The following is a 20,476-nucleotide window of genomic DNA, read 5'->3' as shown; positions in this document are numbered from 1 at the left end:
TTCAAAATTAATCCTATTATTTCTCATTCAGATCATAACCGATCCCAGTAGATTTAAATCTCAACTTTACCATAAACTAGGTATGGATTTTTTTTTCAGAAAGGTGATTGTGATCCTGATAATATCATGATAACTATTTTGGAGAAATTGCAATAAATACAACAAAACTATAATACAAATAATCAATTTATAGATAAGAATTTCTACAGTATGAACACTAATCAGACAATCTGAGCAAATTAAGTTTCATTATGTGTATTTATATAATAAATGTAATATAATATTTTTGGTAACACTTTACAATAGTTGCATTTGTTAAAATTAGTTAATGTATTAACAAACATGAACTAACCATTAGCAACTACATTTGTTACTGCATTAACTACTGTTAACAAATACAACTGGTAAATAATGTATTAGTAAATGTTGAAATTAACATTAACAACGATTAATAAATGCTGTAGAAGTGCAGTTCATTATTAGTTCATGTTAACTAGTGTAGGTAACTAATGTAACCTTATTGTAGAGTGTTGCCATATTTTTCATTGAGGATATTTGAAGCATGTTATGAAGTTTTGTGTCAATTTTTGTGGTCATGTCATGTTAATATAACAAAATTAACATCAACCTTATGTTAACAATTAAAGGAACATAATGGTTAAGGTGACAATAGGCTCACCTCCTTTCAGAATCAAGGCTGCTGACTCAGGCTTCATTTGCATTGTGCATGCAGTGACTCCTTCATCCACTAGAGAGCAGTATAAAACAAGTCTTAAATTACTGTAGTCTCATACTCCGAAGACCTTGACGATCAGTTTAAGTGGTACAATCAGGAGAGAGTCAGGAGATGTGCTCAGGAGGCCTCAGGGCAGAGCTAAAGGCTTCAGGGAAGAGTTCAAATAGTGTGTACGATGTCAGGTTTGGAAGCACGCAGCATAAAGAGTGAGAAGCTTTGAGAAGATGGCATGTTGGATCAAAATCATCGTTCAAGAGATCAGAGGCTTGTAAGGGTACACAAGTATGAAGTGTGTCTGTGTGTATGTATTTGCTTTCCAGTGTGTAGGTGTGCATGCAAGACTTGTTTCTGCATGCATTATTATTGCAGCCTATAAATATATATATATATATATATATATATATATATATATATATATATATATATATATATATATATATATATATATATGTGCGTGTGTGTGTGTGTGTGTGTGTGTGTGACAGGGAAGCCCTGGTCTAAACGCTCTGCCCAGATGGCAAATGTAATGAGGAGCAGCAAGTAGATGTGCGTTCTCTGACCCTGCCACCCTCGCTATCCTCTCCGTTTCCCCAGGGAGACGTCCATGAATAATGCATGGATCAATTATTACTTCTAACATGTTGCTGTATTTCCTCCAGAGCACTGTGAGATTGCAGCGGGGTGCCCTGCAATCTGCTTTTATGTGGCCAGTTGAAAGACTTACCATTAGAATTTACCCATGGAATAAAAAAAAAAATCTACTGAGCATTTATCACCCTTGACAGATTTTACTGTTGTTGTTTACCTTTATCGAGGGTTGCAGAGGTTTGCCGCAGGTGAGGGTCTGATACAACCATGACTCATTCCCTCTCTGATGCTTTCAAATTCAGCCTGGGGAATCAGAAACAAATTCTGGCACGCTTGTGTTATTGTAAAATGATGTCACATCACACGTATTTGTGGCGTGATTTAGTGTATTTTTTTTCTGCTTCCAGTATCTTATGGAAGCCCAAGAGGGCATTACTAATTGATGTATTTCAGCCTTCTTCTTGTGTTTTCTTGTAAACAAAGTTTTATCATATTCTCGTTCTGTTTTTCTTGGTCTGGACCCATACAGCAATAGAGTGTCAGCCCAGATCCAGCCCACATCTGGGCCGTGTGGAATCCGTATGTACCAGATGTGGGCTGGATCTGTGCCGACACTGTTGCCGTCTGGGTCCAAACCAAAAAAAAACAGAACGCGAATACGATAAAATTTTGTTTACAAGAAAACAAAATTGTAAACAATTTCCCTATCCGGGGAGGTAGCAATTTCTTAGTACAATATTTATATCCTTCATTTACGACCGCTTTTACGTTGATCAGTGAATTACTCAAGTTGAAATAGCTCTATTATGTCTGTTAGTGATGAGTGGCCTTCTCATGCACTAACAATTTCAAACATTTTGCGTAGTTATGAGTGCAGAAAAACAAGCACAATTTCTATCAGATTCTATGGAGTCTCGCACAAGACATGCAAGAAAAAAAGAAAAATTGTGAGCACAATTTAATAATTCGTTCCCTCGATTTATTAATCGTGCGAACGATTTACTATTTTGTTCCCTCGATTTATTAATCATGCGAACGATTTACTATTTCATTCCCACGATTTACTGTTTCGTTCCCTTGATTTATTAATTCGTTCTTTCGATTTATAAATTGTGTGCACTATTTACTATTTTGTTCCTTTGATTTGCTAAATCATGCGCACGATTTACTAATTCGTTTCGTTGATTTATAAAAAATAATGCACACGACTTCGAGTATAATTTTGACAATCTCAAAACCGGTTAAAACTAGGGGTGTAATGGTTCAAATTACTCACGGTTTGGTTTTTAGGTCACGGTTTTCGGTACGGTTCTGTATGAAGGACAACTGTCAAATAAAAATAAAGAAAATAAGAAACAAATAATCCAACTACAAGCAACAGAGCAAAGAAACAAATAAAATAAACTGTGTTTTTCAGGTTATTTAGGTCTAACAGTAGTTTTCAGGTACATAAATTGAATAAAGTAATTAAATGTAAAATAGCATTGAATATAATTGACACGGTATAAATTAAATAAAGATTCATCATTATTAAAGTTACAAAAGTGATTACCTTTTCTTTTGTTGTTTGATCAACATTAAAATCATACAGCAGGAATATTAGGCTGCTGTCATTTTAAGACTAATGCCCGGAACCAAAATACTGATTCCGACACATGCGTTTTTTTTCTCGACTGTTTACATTCACTTAAGACATAACCAACTATGTTTACTATAGGATACTTACCAAGACAGGCATGTTGACATAATTTTTGTGTGAATTTGTCCGTTCAAGCACAGATCAATATTTGCGCGAGAAGCAACTGCCCGTGTGAGCACTTCGGATGAGTGCACACACAAATTCGCACTTAAATGAGTTTATTTTAAACACGGATAGCAACGTGTGCTGTTCAGGACTCAGCTGCGCTCGCACTCTATCAACGGTGTAATGACTGGTTATTTTAGAGCATACAGCACTCCCAATGAACAAAGTTTACAAAGAGTGACTGTTTTGTCCATCGTTTTTTGATTATCGCTGTTGTAACCTATTGGGAAGCCAGAATGCATACCCATCTACAGAAACTGTTATTATTTTATATACTGTAGATGCGCAGATGGCCTACAATGTTTTTAAACTTGAATTGAGTTAGTTATACCTTTCACTTGACTTATACATTGACTTCTAGACGAGCCTGTATAATTCACTCTTCCACTTTTTCTTCTGAATCAGTTTCTGCTTCAAACATACAGTATATGGCTGAATAAAACCAGTATTTCCACTTGCCATCATGTAGCATTTACTACAGTAAAGTTATGCGAGTGGATAAGGTATTATATATAAACATGCATATTCATGGAACTGTGTATACTAAAGCAAGGTGTGAAGTTACATTCAAGCTGGCATGAAGAAATTGTTTTCACACGTCATTTTGGGGATCAAAGATGAGTTTTAACCTATAAAATTATTGAATAGGGTGACTTTAAAAAACAACTTATTTTAAAGGCCACGTGATTTTTTGCATATTGATTCAGTTGGTTTAAAATATTTTTGTAAATGAACAAAATGTGCAAACTTACTGATGAATGATTGTTGAATGATGTTTAACAGGCAACAGTTTTAAACATTTGATAAGATTGTGACCACAAGAAAACAAGAAAAAAAACTTCCATTGTTTTTTCTAAAACTTTCAACAGTTTTTTGCGTCTCCCTTCATCCTGCAGAGAAATAATCACTGTGCAACCATCTTTTATGATGCATGCCATACATTTGAAGTCTCCACTCTTTGATTGTTTAACCCAAATGCTGTCGTTCTCTCAAATAAGCAATCTGCCTTCGAAATATTTCTGAATATTCACGCAGCAGGAGTCCTGATCTAGAGTTAGTTTCTAGGATTACTTTTAGTTAAACAGCAGAGGGATCTGAATTACGTTTCATCCTCCCACCCTGAAATTCAGACCCTGTTCTGCATGTAATTTCCTCATATTAATCCATCAACCGCCAGCTAATCCTCAAATGAAGAAGCTTGTTTTAAGAGTTTGTCGAGTCTGTAAAGGCGTTCAAGACAATTATCTTGGCTTGCTTGAAGGGTCTGGAAGATGATCTACGATTGTATAACGAGTCTGCATGCAAGAGCGAGAGTGGGCTGTGGTTTATATATCACCCTGCGGAATTAATTCTGTTCCTCATCTGATTAGCGAGACTTCCTGTAATGCAGTGACATAATGCAGATGTTCGTAGGTGGCCATTGAGACGATTAGTCAAGGTCTGGTGACATAGAAAAGGGAAAAGTTTTAAAAATACTGCGCAGAGCGAGTGTTTCGTGTGAGCGTGTTGTCCGTGTGCAATGTGCAAAGGGAGCAGAGATTGTCTGTCGCCTGTCACCTGACTGCTCACCTGTGATTACCTGCAGCTGTCTGTGCCATCTGTTTCCTACATGCCTGAGATGTTATGCATGGTAATGTTCTAAAACCAGGGGCACATATTTTACACAAAATCACAAGTCCATCACACATCTTACAATAATACAAATATAACTGTTTATTCAATAATATGTAGTAATAAGACACACCTCTCCCTCCTCCCAGCCCAGAGATGTATAATTGCTCTTGAAACGTACACAGGATGGCAAGTTGGAGGTCAGGAGAGGGTGCTAAGGAGATCCTGTGCTCTGTAACAGGGAGTCCTTTCCTAGTATTTCCTAAGTGGGATGCATGCAATAGAGTCTTAGTTCTCTCCCAGGTGTGTCGGCCTTCAAGAGCAGCACGTCCGCCATGCTGGTTAGTGACGCAGGGGATGGCCAGCTGACCCCGGCTGTTAGTCTATGGTCAGCTTTCTTCGAGTCTCCACGTATTTATGTCTCCATGCTGTTTCATAGGGCAGGTGTGTGTAGCTCCGCCTCCATTGACTGTCAGCCAATCAGCCTGTTCCTGCATTCACTGTGTAAAATCGAGGGCGGGGCTTATGCAGGAAGCCATGTTCAGTTTGGCAGTTACTGTCACACTCAGGTAAACCCTGGCTAGTGGAAGACTTTGCTTTTTGGAAGACGAGAAGATAGGGGAGAAAAGGATTGGCTTGTTTTCTTCTGCATTTCATTTGGAAGACCTGATTAGAAAAGGTGCGTTGGCTTTCAGGTTTTTTTTTTTTTTTTGCTCATGTGTGGGTGAAGAGGTCTCGAAAAGTCCAATTAGTTAGTCTGTTCACGACACAGCTTTAAAATGAAAAAGAAGAAAATAATCAATAAAAGTAAGTTTGCACACGGGAAAATATGTCAGAAAAAGCAAAACAAGGTTTCATACATATTTTCCACTAAATATAAAAGCAAATTTCAAGGAAGTACCCATCAGTTCTTCAAAATTACATTTTTCACTGTGGGTGAAATGACCTTTAGTTGCTTCAGTCAATATCACAATTTAATAAAAACAAATACAAAAAGAAACTCAAATCTGTACATGTCCACAGTCCATATGGCTCACAGCAGTTTTGGCAAGACCAGGCAGTCCATCTCCCCAAAAGCACCCATTTACAGTACTGTCATCATTTTTTGATTGCATTTCATATTAATTTTTAATCATTCTTTGATTTATATACACATATTTTTCTCCTTTACTCCTCTGAGATACATAGTATGAAATCAATTATTCGTCACAAAAATACAGCATGAACATTTTAGAAGTGTACCCTTGATCATCTCACTCTTTTTCCATGCTTGAATTCAGGGCAAATGAAACAGAGGGTGGACTCAATGTGTCATTGAGAACTTGCCCTGATTTAAAGGAGAGAGCGAGAGTCAGGAGAGATCTGAGACCATAATACTAGTCGTTTCACTGCAAAACCAGGTCTGGACAGAAGAAAGAGAGCGAGATCAAGCGGGCAAGGCCCATTTGATAAAACCAAAATTGGGTTTACGATCTGAATGTCACTTTATCTCCATGTTGTCTCCTCCTCCGCTGCTTTCTTGCCGACTGGAAGTCCCGAACACACACACAAAAAACCCCCTCTCAGTTCATCGTCTGCTAATGTCCTCGGGTTCCTCGGTTGCACAGGGAAATTATTGCTCACAGTGCTGGGCTATTGCTCTCCAGTTTGGCTTTTATTGAGTCAATCGATCGTTACTACACTCTATCTCTCTCTCTCTCTCTCTCTCTCTCTCTCTCTCTCTCTCTCTCTCTCTCTCTCTCTCTCTCTCTCTCTCTCTCTCACACACACACACAGAGCTGGAGGGAAGGTTAAAAGCCACTGGACACACAGGAGAGGGTTTGGGGAGATTGCTCAGGAAATGGAGCATGACTTTGGAGGACACATGAGGGGGCGTGTGTGCACCGCATTCGTCCTTGTGTTCTCAACGTCTCCGTCGGGCCAGGTAACTACATCACACGCGCGAGCATAAATGTTCCCTTCCCCCAATCCTCAAAGGACCCTGTTCCTCACCTTCCGCTCAATCAGCAAGAATTCACTCAGTGTCTAATTCACAGAACAGGATCTTGCCCTCATCATTAGCACCAAAGCACAAGCTCTCCTCCAAGAATCCAACTTAATGATCTTCTGGTTTTGCTCCTCATAATCTAATGCCTCTAAAGTGTCTTCCTCTTCCTCTCTAACTTCAATCACTGAGCTGCCCTCAGGACTTTCAGTCTCTCGTAGCCAGCGAATCGTCTTCATCCCAAACCTCGTCTCGCATAACCAAACTTTCTCCAGACTTTCTCATGCTACACATTACAATTCCTTTTAAAGGAATGTTCCAGGTTCAATACAAGTTAAACTCAATCTACTGCACTTGTGGCATAATGTTGATTAACACGAAAATTATTTTCCTTTTGTCCCTCCTTTAAAAAAAAGGGTTACAGTGAGTCACTTAACAATGAAAGTGAAGGATTCAAACGAACGTAAATGCTAACATGCTCACTGATTTAATAGAATAGCCACAAGACATAAAAATGTGCATGTTAACATGATTTCATCATCATAAAAAATTACCTAATTAACCCTTTTGATATAAAGGTATATGACAATGAAAGAGCTGTAAATGCTGTAAAAATTAACCCTATTCACTTCCATTAAGTGCATCATTGTAACCCAATTTTTTTGCCTTTTATTTTTATTTTTTAAATTAGTTTAAATACATTTTGTTTGCATTCAACACAATGTCCAAATACTGGCAATTAAGCTTAACTTATATTGAACCTGGAATATTCCTTTAACTTGGCCAACTTTTATTGAGACACATACGCGTACCATGCTTCAACATGCTAAAAACGTTCTGCAACATGCACAAACCCTCACTGACATCCGCTATATGTTCTTCTGACTTCCTGTTTCATTTACCTAAATATTTTCCCTTCGATTTAATATTCTTACTCATAGTTTCATTCATTTTATTTTAACTATTTTCTTTGCTGGCCAGGTGTTCAGGACACAGCTCAAGGACATTGAGTTGACCATTCAAACACAAATACGAATCAACAAATGACCTTTTTTTCACACAGAACAACAGCAATACCAAACTTGTGAACCTGTCACATCTACAGCCACCCAGGTCACACCTTCCACATTCGCACCAGTTGCTGTTGGCCCACAAATGATTGATGTCATAATCACAGAGCTGGTCTCGTCCCTTCTGAAGGACAAAAGGGCACCATCAGTAAGATGGTTGACCAACTCTTTACTCAAACACACACATTGCAAACAATTTACGGAGTGTGGTGTGTGTGGGAAGATGCCTGTGGAATTACAAAGAGGTCCTGGATGTCGCAGCACTTCCTCTTGGTTATGTGTCAATTATGAAACCTGGAGAAGGTCATCAGTCAACATCTCCAGGCAGATTAAAATTCCCAGACACGACCGAACCATTAAAATGATCAACTGTGTGAGCCAATGTGTTTACACATGTGTGCCCAGACTGCCACAGACAGACACACACACACACACACACACACACACACACACACACACACACACACACACACACACACACACACACACACACACACACACACACAAATAAATAATGGAAGCAGATGTTCATTTCGCATCATTCTGTCTCTTTCACACTCTAATAGACACGTCTAAACGCACACAATCTGCGTCATTGATCGGCTCGCCACAATTTAAATTTGCATATTAAAATTTATCATCCGAGCTGCTTGAACGAGCCGTACGTTCTTGAGAAAAGGAGTAAATAATTCAAGCAATCATGGCTGGACTCCATGTAATCCCCTGTACGATTACCATCAAAGAGCTATCAAACAACTGCCCCGAATAATCTGCACTCGTTTGCCAATGATACGGATGCTGATCCGAGCTCACTGGCCATTAAACATTAATAGAGTCGTCACAAGAGAATTGACTTGTTTTTTCCTTTTTTGGATCTTACAAGGTGTAGCCACAATTAAACCAAAAACAGATGCGTTTGGGTTGTGGATTCAATCTTAACTCATTATCATCGTCATCAGGTTGTGTTTGAGAATATCAGTGCAAGGAATTGGAACTACAGGGCTTTGTTTAATTTTAAAAGCTGCCCGATCACATATTCCGGACGATAGCATTGGTTTCCCTGGAAGCGACCCAGAAGAAATCAATCTACACCTGCAGACCAATAGAACTGGATCCTCCTTAAATGGTCCAATAAAACAAATTTTACTGCACTCCTTCCTATAGTTCTGATTGGCACAGAGCAGCCGTTGGCAAAGTGATGGCAGGAAAAAATGAACCAGCGAGGGTCTCATCTGCTGGAATCATTATGATGATATTACATAATAACCTCTCTCTCGCGCTCTCATTCTCACACCCAAACTCTTCGTTCAAACAAAAAGAAACCCTTGGGAAAGAAAAGTCAATTGAATTCTTCAGTTAGAATATATATTGTTCGCATTTTTCGTCTGGCACTGTGATAGAACTCAAATAGTGCATGTGGGGGCACAGAAACATGTTTTTCAGGGGATTATAGAATCATATGGTGGGTCAGGTGTCATGCCGGGTCAGTGGAAATATATACGAGCTGGTTCGACTGAGAGAGGCAAGGATTCTCCTCTCATTGCCAGGGGCTGCTGTCTGATCTCACCCCATTCAAAAGCAAGCAGCCGCTCATACAGCTCTTCCTGCCCCTATTGCATGAAGGAAAACGGAGTTCTCAGTGTCACTGAAGTCCTTCACCCTCCCTGTGAGCGCCCCCTTTGCTATGAAGCATCAGCTCTGGGTGCCTCTTTCCTGCCATTCTTGTGGGAGGGGGAGTCTGATGTCTTTACGGTTTTGCGAGGAGGACTCTGCTCTGCTACAAGCTGATGCAGTGAAGGTTCCTTGTACATGGCCACTGAGGGAACGAGAAGAACAAAGACACACTGATGTTATTTAAAGCAACAGCAGAGGAACTAAAATAACCTTTAGTTTCATAATTAGTGCAACTATTTATGACAGTGGAAAATGTAAAGCTTCAAGTGTCTGCAACTGAAAAACCCATACTGATTGACCACTAATCTGAATACTGGGAGGGCCGTTAGCTGGTGCAAGCTAGTTATTATCTGGTCTAAACTAGTACAAAATGGATATTAGCTGGTGTATGCTGATACAAGCTGGTTATTAACTGGTCCAAGCAGGTTATTAACTGATTTAAGATGGTTATTGGATGGTTTAATCTGGTGCAAATTGGTTATTAAGTGGCGTAAGGTGGATATTATCTCATATAAACATGCAAGCTGGTTATTATCTGGTTTAAGCTAGTATAAACTGGATATTAGGTGCTATGCAGTTGTAAACTATTAGATGGTCCAAACCAGTTGCATAAACATAGCCAATATGTTAAGACTGTGTCTTAAGTTATAGTTTGACCAACTAGCGTTGAGTCAAGGGGCAATTAGTCTTACTTTTTAGTATCAAATTAGACCAATCTACGTTTATATAAAACTGACTTAAAACAGTTATGAACAGTTTAAAAGAAAAAATGTGATGACTAACTTTTAAGACTAGTCTTAGCAGTTTATGCAACTGGCCCCAGGTTATTAACTAATCTAAACTGGTTGTTAATCTGGTGCAAAATGGTTATTAGCTAATCTAAAATATCCATTAACTGTTGCAAGCTGCTTACTAGTTGGTCTACGCTGGTTATTATCTGGTCAAAGCTAATGCAAACTGATAATTAGCTGGTCTACGCTAGTGAAAGCAGGTTATTAGCTGGTCCAAGCAGGTTATTAACTGCTCTAAACTGGTTATTGGCTGGTTTAAGATGGTGCAAGCTGGTTATAAGCTCATCCAAAATGGTCATTAGCTGGTGGAATCTGGGAATGTGGTCTATTTGGTCTAAGCTGGTGTAAACTGTATTATCTGGTCGTAGCTGGTTATTAGCTGGTTCAGTCAGGTTACTGCTGTAAAATTGTTTAATCTGATGCAAGTTGGTTATACCTGCATTTATGCTAGTGCAAACTTGTCCAAGCACGACATTAAGTGCTCTAAGCTAATTACTTGCTGCTTTAATCTGGTGCAAGATGGTTATTAGCTGGTGTAAAGTGTTTTTTAGCTAGACCAAGGTGGCCATTATCTGATAGAGCAAGCTGATATTAGTCATTAGTCAGTGCAAGCAGGTTATTAGCTTGTCCAGGTTGATTATTAGCTGTTTGAACAGCCACCATGTTTAACCACCTTAGCTGGTTAAGCCACCTTGCTGGTCCAAAATGGTCTTAAATGGTCTACTAGCATATACTCCTGCTTGGACCAGCTAATGACAAGTAGAATGTATTAAAACACAGTTACCACTTTAGGCTAGATTTACCATGATAAAATGCCTCAAGTTTATTTAAAACCTGATCTGACCTTCAATAACTTTAGGTAGGAAGTGCGCAGCCGCTTTGGTCTTCTTCACGCGGTTGCCCTTCATTACTTGGCCGTCCCGGTTGATGCCGATGTACCACGAGCGTCCCGACTGGCTTTGGCGGTACAGCATGGAGGAGTATGTCACATAGTAGTTCTCAAACACACTCTCTTTGAATTTGCACTCTGGGTTGAAATGTTCCTGCCAAAGAATGAAAAACACAAATATGCTAATAAGCACAGAGTTCTGAAATGCATGCAAAGATGTGCGTGAACACAAAAAGATGACAAAGTTAGCATGTTGGGAACAGAAATAACATGATGCCATATTTTTGATTGGTTGGGCTGCGTCTATAGAGGGGTAGGGGAAATCTCATCATGGTGTTTTTCTGAAAGCAATGTTCTCCAGAGAGCAGGAGGTAGATTATACTACTCAACAACTGCATTCATTTGCATGACTGATGAACTTTACACTGTCCCCAAAGGTACTCTGAGAGTCGAAAAGCGGTGAGCTCCACTCAACATACGTACCGGAATGCTAATGTAAACATACAAAGTTGAAAGCAGAAACCACAAATCCACAGATACTCAAAATGTCACGACCTGAGATGAAGAAAAACACATTCCACTTTCAACCTAAAACTTTAATTTAGCATGTTCCGAGCATAACCTTACTGTTCCCATTCATCTCCCTTTCGCTAAGAGCCCTTCCCACCAATACAAGCTGCTGTAGCCGGGTGACTGTAACTAGGAGCGACATGTATACATCTCTCTTAGTCTTCATCAGGGTCTTTGCCCTGTCAGAGAGCAGACCCAATCAGCAGGATTGATTTACTGAGGGTAGCCAAGCAGAAACGGCTGACTGAAGACTTTCGGCAAGTCACCGGAGACTGAGAGATTTGGACCGGGTGAGGGGAAGAGAAACAGAGAAGTTGCTGGGGACTGGAAGGGGATGAAAGGGTTACAGGGAGTTTTTCTTCCCTAATATTAAGGAGCTTGAGTGAAAACTAGCGAATGCAACCAAATTTCTGCCTGTCTGCTTTTAGTCTATGCAATGCTCATGATTTTTTTTTATAGACTTGTCTTCATCAGCTCTCTCGTTCTTTTTCTTTCACTCATTTTATCCAACCCACCCTCCCTCCCTCCCTCCCTCCTGGCCTATGCATCAAACTAAGCAGCTTTTGCCTCACGTATTTTTTGTCCTCCGAATCTCGCAGACGGAGGAGATCAATAGATGATCAGCCTTATGGAATACTAATTACAATCTAATCGTGTGAATCGAGTTACCATGGCCATGGTAAAGGACATCAACACATTTTCAAGTTCAGGCTTCCAATATATGACACTGAAAGTTGACCTTTGACCTATTACACAACATGAATCACACCATAACTTGTGGTGGTCCAATGTTAAGACATTAAGAACTTGATCTCTATCCTCTGACTCCATCTACCAGGAGTCGACCTTAAAGGGTTAGTTCACCCAAAAATGAAAATGATGTCATTAATGACTCACCCTCATGTCGCTCCAAGCCCGTAAGACCTCCGTTCATCTTCAGAACACAGTTTAAGATATTTTAGATTTAGTCCGAGAGCTTTCTGTCCCTCCATTGAAAATGTATGAACGGTATACTGTCCTTGTCAAGAAAGGAAATAAAGACATCTTCAAAGTAGTCCATGTGACATCAGTGGGTTAGTTAGAATGTTTTGAAGCATTGAAGCATCGGAAATACATTTTGGTCCAAAAATAACAAAAACTATGGATTTATTCAGCATTGTATTGTCTTCCGGTTCTGTTGGGGATCCGCGTTCACGAGTCCGCAGTGACGCTGATGACGTAAGACGCTGCTGACGTGTATCTGGTGCGTCCGTGTATTCGGGTTCAAATAAATATGGCTGGGCAAAAAAATGCAAGTCGTCCTCTCTGTGGAAATCCTTAGACATGTTTGTGAAGATTGTTTTGTTTCCAGCGTGCGTCTCCCTCAGACTGTAAACGAAGCTCGGGTGCACCAGACACACGCCAGCAGCGTCTTACGTCAGCAGCGTCACTGAACGGGGATCCCCAACAGAACCGGAAGACAATACAATGCTGAATAAAGTCGTAGTTTTTGTTATTTTTGGACCAAAATGTATTTCCGATGCTTCAAAACATTCTTACTAACCCACTGATGTCACATGAACTACTTTGAAGATGTCTTTATTTCCTTTCTGGACAAGGACAGTATACCGTTCATACATTTTCAATGGAGGGACAGAAAGCTCTCAGACTAAATCTAAAATATCTTAAACTGTGTTCCGAAGATGAACGGAGGTCTTACGGGCTTGGAGAGACATGAGGGTGAGTCATTAATGACATCATTTTCATTTTTGGGTGAACTAACCCTTTAAGTCAACCTAAGTTTTTTTTTTTCCATAGGACGGACCCCCTTCCCAAAAAATAAATTCAACTACACATTTTCACATATAAACAATCATTAACACAGTATGATAATTTAATTGTGATATTATAAAGACAACAAAATGAAATAATTAAGGGTAGAAAAACAGGCTTTTATATTTTCATCGATTAAGCAAAATGTTATTATTAATATTCTCTAAAAATAGTTACTTTTTATTTAGCATATCTGAGATGAACATTATATAAATACGTACAGTATATAAATATAATAATTCTATACTCAAAAATAATTCGAAGTCTATATGAAATCTAAATCGAACTACTAAAAACTAGTGCTGTCAATGCAATTATCATCACGACTAATCTCATGATTTCTGAGCAGTCTTGGAAAGGAATGGCATTAAATCATTGATATCGTAAGTGCACATTTTGTCATAGACAGCCCTAGATCCATTTTGTAAAATCTTTTTTTCTCAAACTTTTCATGGTCTCCCTAGCACCCCTTGCACCCCCTGGACCTTTTAAATCCCCTGACCTAGATGACCAGCTCCTATCTGTGCGTGGGAGAGTTTGCATTGAGTAGCCATGATTACGGGCTTAAATAAAAAAGCTAATCCTTTCGCTCTGACTCTTGAACGAGTTAGACATGCTCCTTCAGCTTGCGTGTCCTGGTGGAATGGTTTGGAATGACATGTGGTAAAAGGTAATATCCAGCGTGCGTGTGGAGAATCCCGATGACGATGCCGAGATCTTTATTATGCAGAGCAGCACTCTGACCTTCCCCTCGCCCCACCCGCTCTCCTCCCCTTCTCCTCCTCCCTCCATTTCTCTCCTTTTGTATGCAAGTGTCTGATTGAATCTGTTCTACTTGGTCATAAAAAAAAAAGATTCAAAATTTGAAAGCATGCTTCCCCCACTGTAAATTCTCTGATGACGCCAGTTTGACAGCTTCGGCGGAACATCCTTAACCACTTCAAGCTAGAGATTGTGAGGCGGTGCTCTAAAATCAAGCTCCACCCTTCATTTTTTCCTCATTTTACCATTCTATTTTACAATATGTCACAATACTAAAGTAAAGTCTGTCACAACTATCAGTTCACGCGTACTTTAACAATGAGAAGTTTGTACCACTCTTGGCTACAAATAAATGAATATGATATGGAATTTCCTTGGCATACACAGACACTGTCATATGTTGTGACAATTTATTCTATTATAAAAATATGAAATCTAATTTATAATCTCTGAAGAATTTTCTTAACTTTTCAAATACGTGTAGCCTACATAATAACAAGCTTATGACAAAGCAAACTATAAAATATGTAATGCTGATGGTGACAGATTTGTAATACAAATATGTAATTTAAATTTTTTTGCCCAATATATATTTAACTAATATTATAATTTATTATGAATGTCAAACAAAATTATTTTGCATCACACCACTGGATCATAATGAATCCAATAGCATCTTTGATATATGTGTTAAATGCCTAATATCTAAAATGACATATATTAAAATATAATTTTAAGATCGAAGAATGTTTTTGTAAATGTTATCATCACATAAACATATACATAGACAAACATATAATATATATTTGTGTGCATACATATTGCATACACAGACAGAAATAAAAAAAGTAAAAAGAAGTAAAATACATGGTTTGTGTAAATAAATTTGATTATTATTCAATATAATTAAAATTATAATAAAAATGTGTGGATGCTTAAATAGTACTCTATATGTAAATATTGTTTTCTTGAATTCGATGAATACACCAAACACAGCCTATAATATGGTGTGACTATTTTATCATATTATAGAGTGAAAAGCAAAATATTTTTTTTATGTACTTGTATATTTTGTATGTGTCACACCATGTACAGTTTCATGTAGATTGGTAAGTCTATGGACTAATTTATGCTGACACATGGCAAAGTATTTGTGTATGAATGATATATGATATATAATTATATATATATAATTCCAATCATTTTTGAGAGCCTGGTTACAAAAACAAAAAAGTGCAACGCGTCCCAAGCACACAATTATAATGTTCTCATTATAATTTTATTGTGATAGACTTGTGCTGCACATGTTGCACTTATCTGTATTTTCCTTTTTGAATTGATTACAATCATATTTTGCAAAAAATTCAAAAACATGGCGAACAGTGCGGATCTGAAGTGTCTCAGCTGAAGGAAATAATCCATTATTTATCGGCTTATATATATTGGCCACATTTTCTTATCGGGCCGATAACGATAAAATTAAAAATGAACATATATCAGCCGATACGTGCATCCCTTAAAAGAATATATATATACATATACACATATTTTACTACAGATTGCTATGGTACTGACTTAGAAATGTACTGTAGGCCTATAACCTTAAAAATTATGAATAATTAAATGTTTAAAGTGGGAACTACCCATACTAGCAAACATGCAGACTCAACAAAACATGCACCCACACACTCCGCCACACAGCCACCACAGGACCTGAGCTATGACGTCCCAATCGAAGACATTCTGCAAGCTTCCTCTCACAGCTCTTGGTTCAGAGAGCATGAAATTGACAGTCGGAGGATGCGGGATCCGCTGCTGTGCTGTTTCTATCTCTCATCGAAGTGGAGTTAATGACCTTGTTACTGCCACATGGCAAACTTAGAAACACTTTACTCGAGGGCAGTTTACAGCGCCCGCTCAAGTGCTACAAAGAGCAATCTGCAATGTTCCACAAGACCTGTTGCACCTTTAACGCCAAACACAACAATAACTAAAAGAGGATGTAAAATATAACAGTGTCGTAAAACTGCCACTGACAAGAAACGCATACATTACAGCACTTTTTAAAATCACTTTAATGCCAATCTTATAAGCTTTAAAAGTTTTGCAACAGAGCAGCCTTGAAATTTTCTTGGATTTTTGGGACCAACGTGACCTCTGTGTCCATTAGATTCTCAGCAGGAAGTTCTGGAAACGTAACACAATGCTGGAGACACGGCTGAATAATTGATATCAATTATGCTATTTCAAAGACACATGCATTATTCAGTGAAACTTTGTATTAGTCCCAAATCCATGACTACAGCTAAAGGCGTTACACTGAGACAGGAAGTAGACAGAGTAATATGCCCTTCATCTCAAGATCATGCGAAACACACGAAACAGGCGTCTCGGCCACAAAGGAACACTGGGAAACCAAAGTTACAACTCTAGCTATAAATGAGTGCCATACTTCCTGAGAGTGGAGAAGGCCTATGGCACTGGCAGAGAACGGAAAAAGAAAGAGGAACTGGGTGAATTATATGCACGCTGTGAAAAAAAGTGTTGTAATTGCAAAATATTTGCTTTTAGTGTCTTATTTAGTCTGAAAAGACAGGAACTCTTAAATGGCCTTCAATAGAGTGCTGCAGTGATGATGTAATTTTGTAAGCCAGTTAGCATCGGTTCCCTTGAGAAAAAGCCAATAGGATTTTTCCATCGGCTTTTGGAATATTGCATAAAATAAGCTGTCTGACCAACAAAAAGTTTATGATCCTTACACATTTTGTTCACATAATTTGTTCACCTAAATAATATCAACAAAAGTAAAAGCTAATTGTGGGCTATAAACAAACTATTGCAACTATTTCAGTTTTTATTTCAAAAAAATTTCCCTGAAAGTTGTAGTAATGATAGCTAGCTCGAGTTTACCTGTTCAGCTGATGACGTTTAATACCCAGGACAACCTCCCCATACAGAAAGGTAATATATGTCAGTAAAAAAACATATATAATGTCAGTGCCCATGTATGTCTCCTGCGTATATGAGAATATATGCAAAATTCATATATATATATATATATATATATATATATATATATATATATATATATATATATATATAAAACACATAGACATAAATGAAACATATATTTCAAAATATAGCAAAAATGGCCATTTTCATGTAATTGCCATATATTTTCCCATATATATATATATATGTCACATATTTATACTTAATGTTGTCCATATATGCGAGAAACAAAACTGACAAAAGGTCATTGCTAAAGAGGCTGGCTGTTCACAGAGCTCTGTGTCCAAGCACATTAATAGAGAGGCGAAGGAAAGGAAACGATGTGGTAGAAGAAAGTTTACAAGCAATAGGGATAACCACACCCTGGAGAGGATTTTGAAACAAAACCCATTCAAAAATGTGGGGGAGATTCACAAAGAGTGGACTGCAGCTGGAGTTAGTTCTTCAAGAGCCACCACGCACAGACGTATGCAAGACATGGGTTTCATCTGTCGCATTCCTTGTGTCAAGCCACTCTCGAACAAGACACAGCGTCAGAAGCATCTAAAGACAAAAAGGACTGGACTGCTGCTGAGTGGTCCAAAGTTATGTTCTCTGATGAAAGTAAATTTTGCATTTCCTTTGGAAATCAAGGTCCCAGAGTCTGGAGGAAGAGAGGAGAGGCACAGAATCCACGTTGCTTGAAGTCCAGTGTAAAGTTTCCACAGTCAGTGATGGTTTGGGGTGCCATGTCATCTGCTGGTGTTGGTCCACTGTGTTTTCTGAGGTCCAAGGTCAACGCAGACGTCTACCAGGAAGTTTTAGAGCACTTCATGCTTCCTGCTGTTGACCAACTTTATGGAGATGCAGTTTTAATTTTCCAACAGGACTTGGCAACTGCACACAGTGCCAAAGCTACCAGTATCTGGTTTAAGGACCATGGTATCCCTGTTCTTAACTGGCCAGAAAACTCACCTGACCTTAACCCTATATAAAATCTATGGGGTATTGTGAAGAGGAAGATGCGAGACGCCAGACCCAACAATGCAGAAGAGCTGAAGGCCACTATCAGAGCAACCGGGGCTCTCATAACACCTGAGCAGTGGCACAGACTGATCGACTCCATGCCACGTCGCATTGCTGCAGTAATTCAGGCAAAAGGAGCCCCAACTAAGTATTGAGTGCTTTACAAGCTCATACTTTACATGTTCATACTTTTCAGTTGGCTAACATTTCTAAAAATCATTTTTTTGTATTGGTCTATTCTATAAGTAATATTCTAATTTTCTGAGATACTGAATTTGGGATTTTTATTAGTTGTCAGTATTAATCATCAAAATTGAATGACATAAACATTTGAAATATATCAGTCTGTGTGTAATGAATGAATATAATATCCAAATTTCACTTTTTGAATGGAATTACTGAAATAAATCAACTTTTTGATGATATTCTAATTATATGAGCAGCACCTGTATTACATTTTTGTATGGGTCTGTAGTCCCATTTAGCCATGTGTTACCAACCGCCTTTTACAAGACGAGTAAACGCTTTAAAAAAAAATCACAACTAAGGGGGGTATTACTATGTATATTATGTTGTAGAATAAAACACGAAAATATCTTGAGCTGGTGTTAACAATGGACCTTATTTCAAGCATTTAACCAAAAAGCCATTGACTAGGATTGTGGAACTGGAAGTGCTAAAATGAAAACCCATTTCCAGGTTTTGGCTAACAAAATTACACCATCCCTGCAGCACTCTATAGAGAAAGATGAAGCCTGCGTCTCAATCAGCCACCTAGTTCAGTAGTCAGCGCACTGATCAGGGAGTCGGCCATTTTAAGGGCTGTCGCAAAGTCCTTTCAGTTCACTGAAACGTTCGCTCCCTGAAAGTCCCACAATGCACCATGGAAACCTGGGAGCATCAATGTGCACTATGTTCTCTTAACGGACGTTATTCTTTAAAATAGAAACCATTATTTAATCATATTTCAACATAAACAAACATCGCTAAACAGGTATTGAACATAATCTAGCTAGGATTTATAATTTATTTACGGTTGAAATGTACGTATATGCACATAACAGTATATGTAACAAGCAATGTATTTATCATAATGTAAAACAAATAATGAAATAAAGATATCAGTTCTGTTGTTATTCTTAAATACCCATAGTGATGTTGGGTTAGGGTGGGTTAAGGTTAGGGTGAGCCAGGGGGAGTTGATTGAGATGCACCTGTAGATAGGTGTAGTAACAGTATTCACCAGCAGGGGCTAACTGGATCATGCTAACCAGGCTAAACCCACACACTTTAGTTTCCACACCGGATATGATGCTTTGTGACCGAAAGTGGCCCCTACAGTACAGTAATCTCTGTCTGTATGTCATTTGGGGCCAATCTCGTCCGTGATCATATCTCAACATAAAGCTTCTTAATGGGGCTTACGTTTCATGAGCGAGTGTGTGTGTGTGTGTGTTTTTTTTCTACCCAATATGTTTATGCCCCAGTTAATCCTTGTGCTTGAATGCGTGTACATACAGTATATGTAATGTGTCTTCCCACAACATTCACTGTAGTTAGTTTGTGTTTTCGGCAGATGTTCAGTGACATACAACATTACATAAGTCTATAAAGCATGCAGAGCTACATTAGGAAATATCAATGAATGGATGAAACGAATGCAGGCGAGGCCATATCAGTTTACGCTCTTCCTATGGTGATGTTTACTGATGGTTGTGCAGCTGGCGAGGGTGGGCGGGGCTATTCCCCCGCTGATAGCATTTATCTTTGTTTTGTGTGATGAATTGAGGGTCCCTGTCAATAAGAATTATGTTATGGAATGTAAGATGGCATCTCCTGTTTTAATGAACGATCTGGAACAGGGCTGTCGTTGGGGGGACAACAAGGAAGTATTACTAATGAGCATGTGGCAAAGAAAATGGATCTCTTTTTTTTATTCAAATGCAAAGTGTGGAGCACACGTACGTTTACAATATCAAAGTACTGACAGCATCTAAAATGTACACACTTCAAATGTTTACAAATCTATTAAGGTTCAACGAATTAGGTTAATTAAATATGTTTAACACCACCACATTGATTTGTTAACCCATTTGCCTAATTTGACTTCATGTTTTCATTTTGTTGTGTGATGTCGAAAGATTGATCGGAACTGTTGTGACACCAGT

The 20,476-nt window shown here is 38.5% G+C and overlaps 1 protein-coding gene across 2 annotated transcripts in view; it reads right to left on the bottom strand.

Annotated features, from left to right (window-relative positions):
- Nucleotides 1-4,817: 4,817 nt before the first annotated feature.
- The window catches only part of fgf11b (fibroblast growth factor 11b), a 57,626-nt gene continuing 41,967 nt past the window's right edge, over nt 4,818-20,476 (bottom strand). For both annotated transcript variants that reach the window (XM_077242823.1, XM_077242824.1), the window contains exons 4-5: nt 11,103-11,301; nt 4,818-9,609 (exon numbers count right to left, since the gene is read on the bottom strand). In XM_077242823.1, the coding sequence (XP_077098938.1) occupies nt 9,476-9,609; nt 11,103-11,301 (333 nt within the window). In that variant the 3' untranslated portion in view covers nt 4,818-9,475. The remainder of the gene's footprint in view (nt 9,610-11,102; nt 11,302-20,476) is intronic.

This window comes from Siphateles boraxobius, unplaced genomic scaffold (genome assembly GCF_051911475.1).
Source record: "Siphateles boraxobius isolate OS27281-9 unplaced genomic scaffold, OSU_SipBor_1 25, whole genome shotgun sequence".
In the NCBI taxonomy this organism is placed as follows: Eukaryota; Metazoa; Chordata; class Actinopteri; order Cypriniformes; family Leuciscidae; genus Siphateles; species Siphateles boraxobius.
Note: the sequence above shows the minus strand (reverse complement) of the source record. Positions and strands in the feature narration are given on the sequence as shown.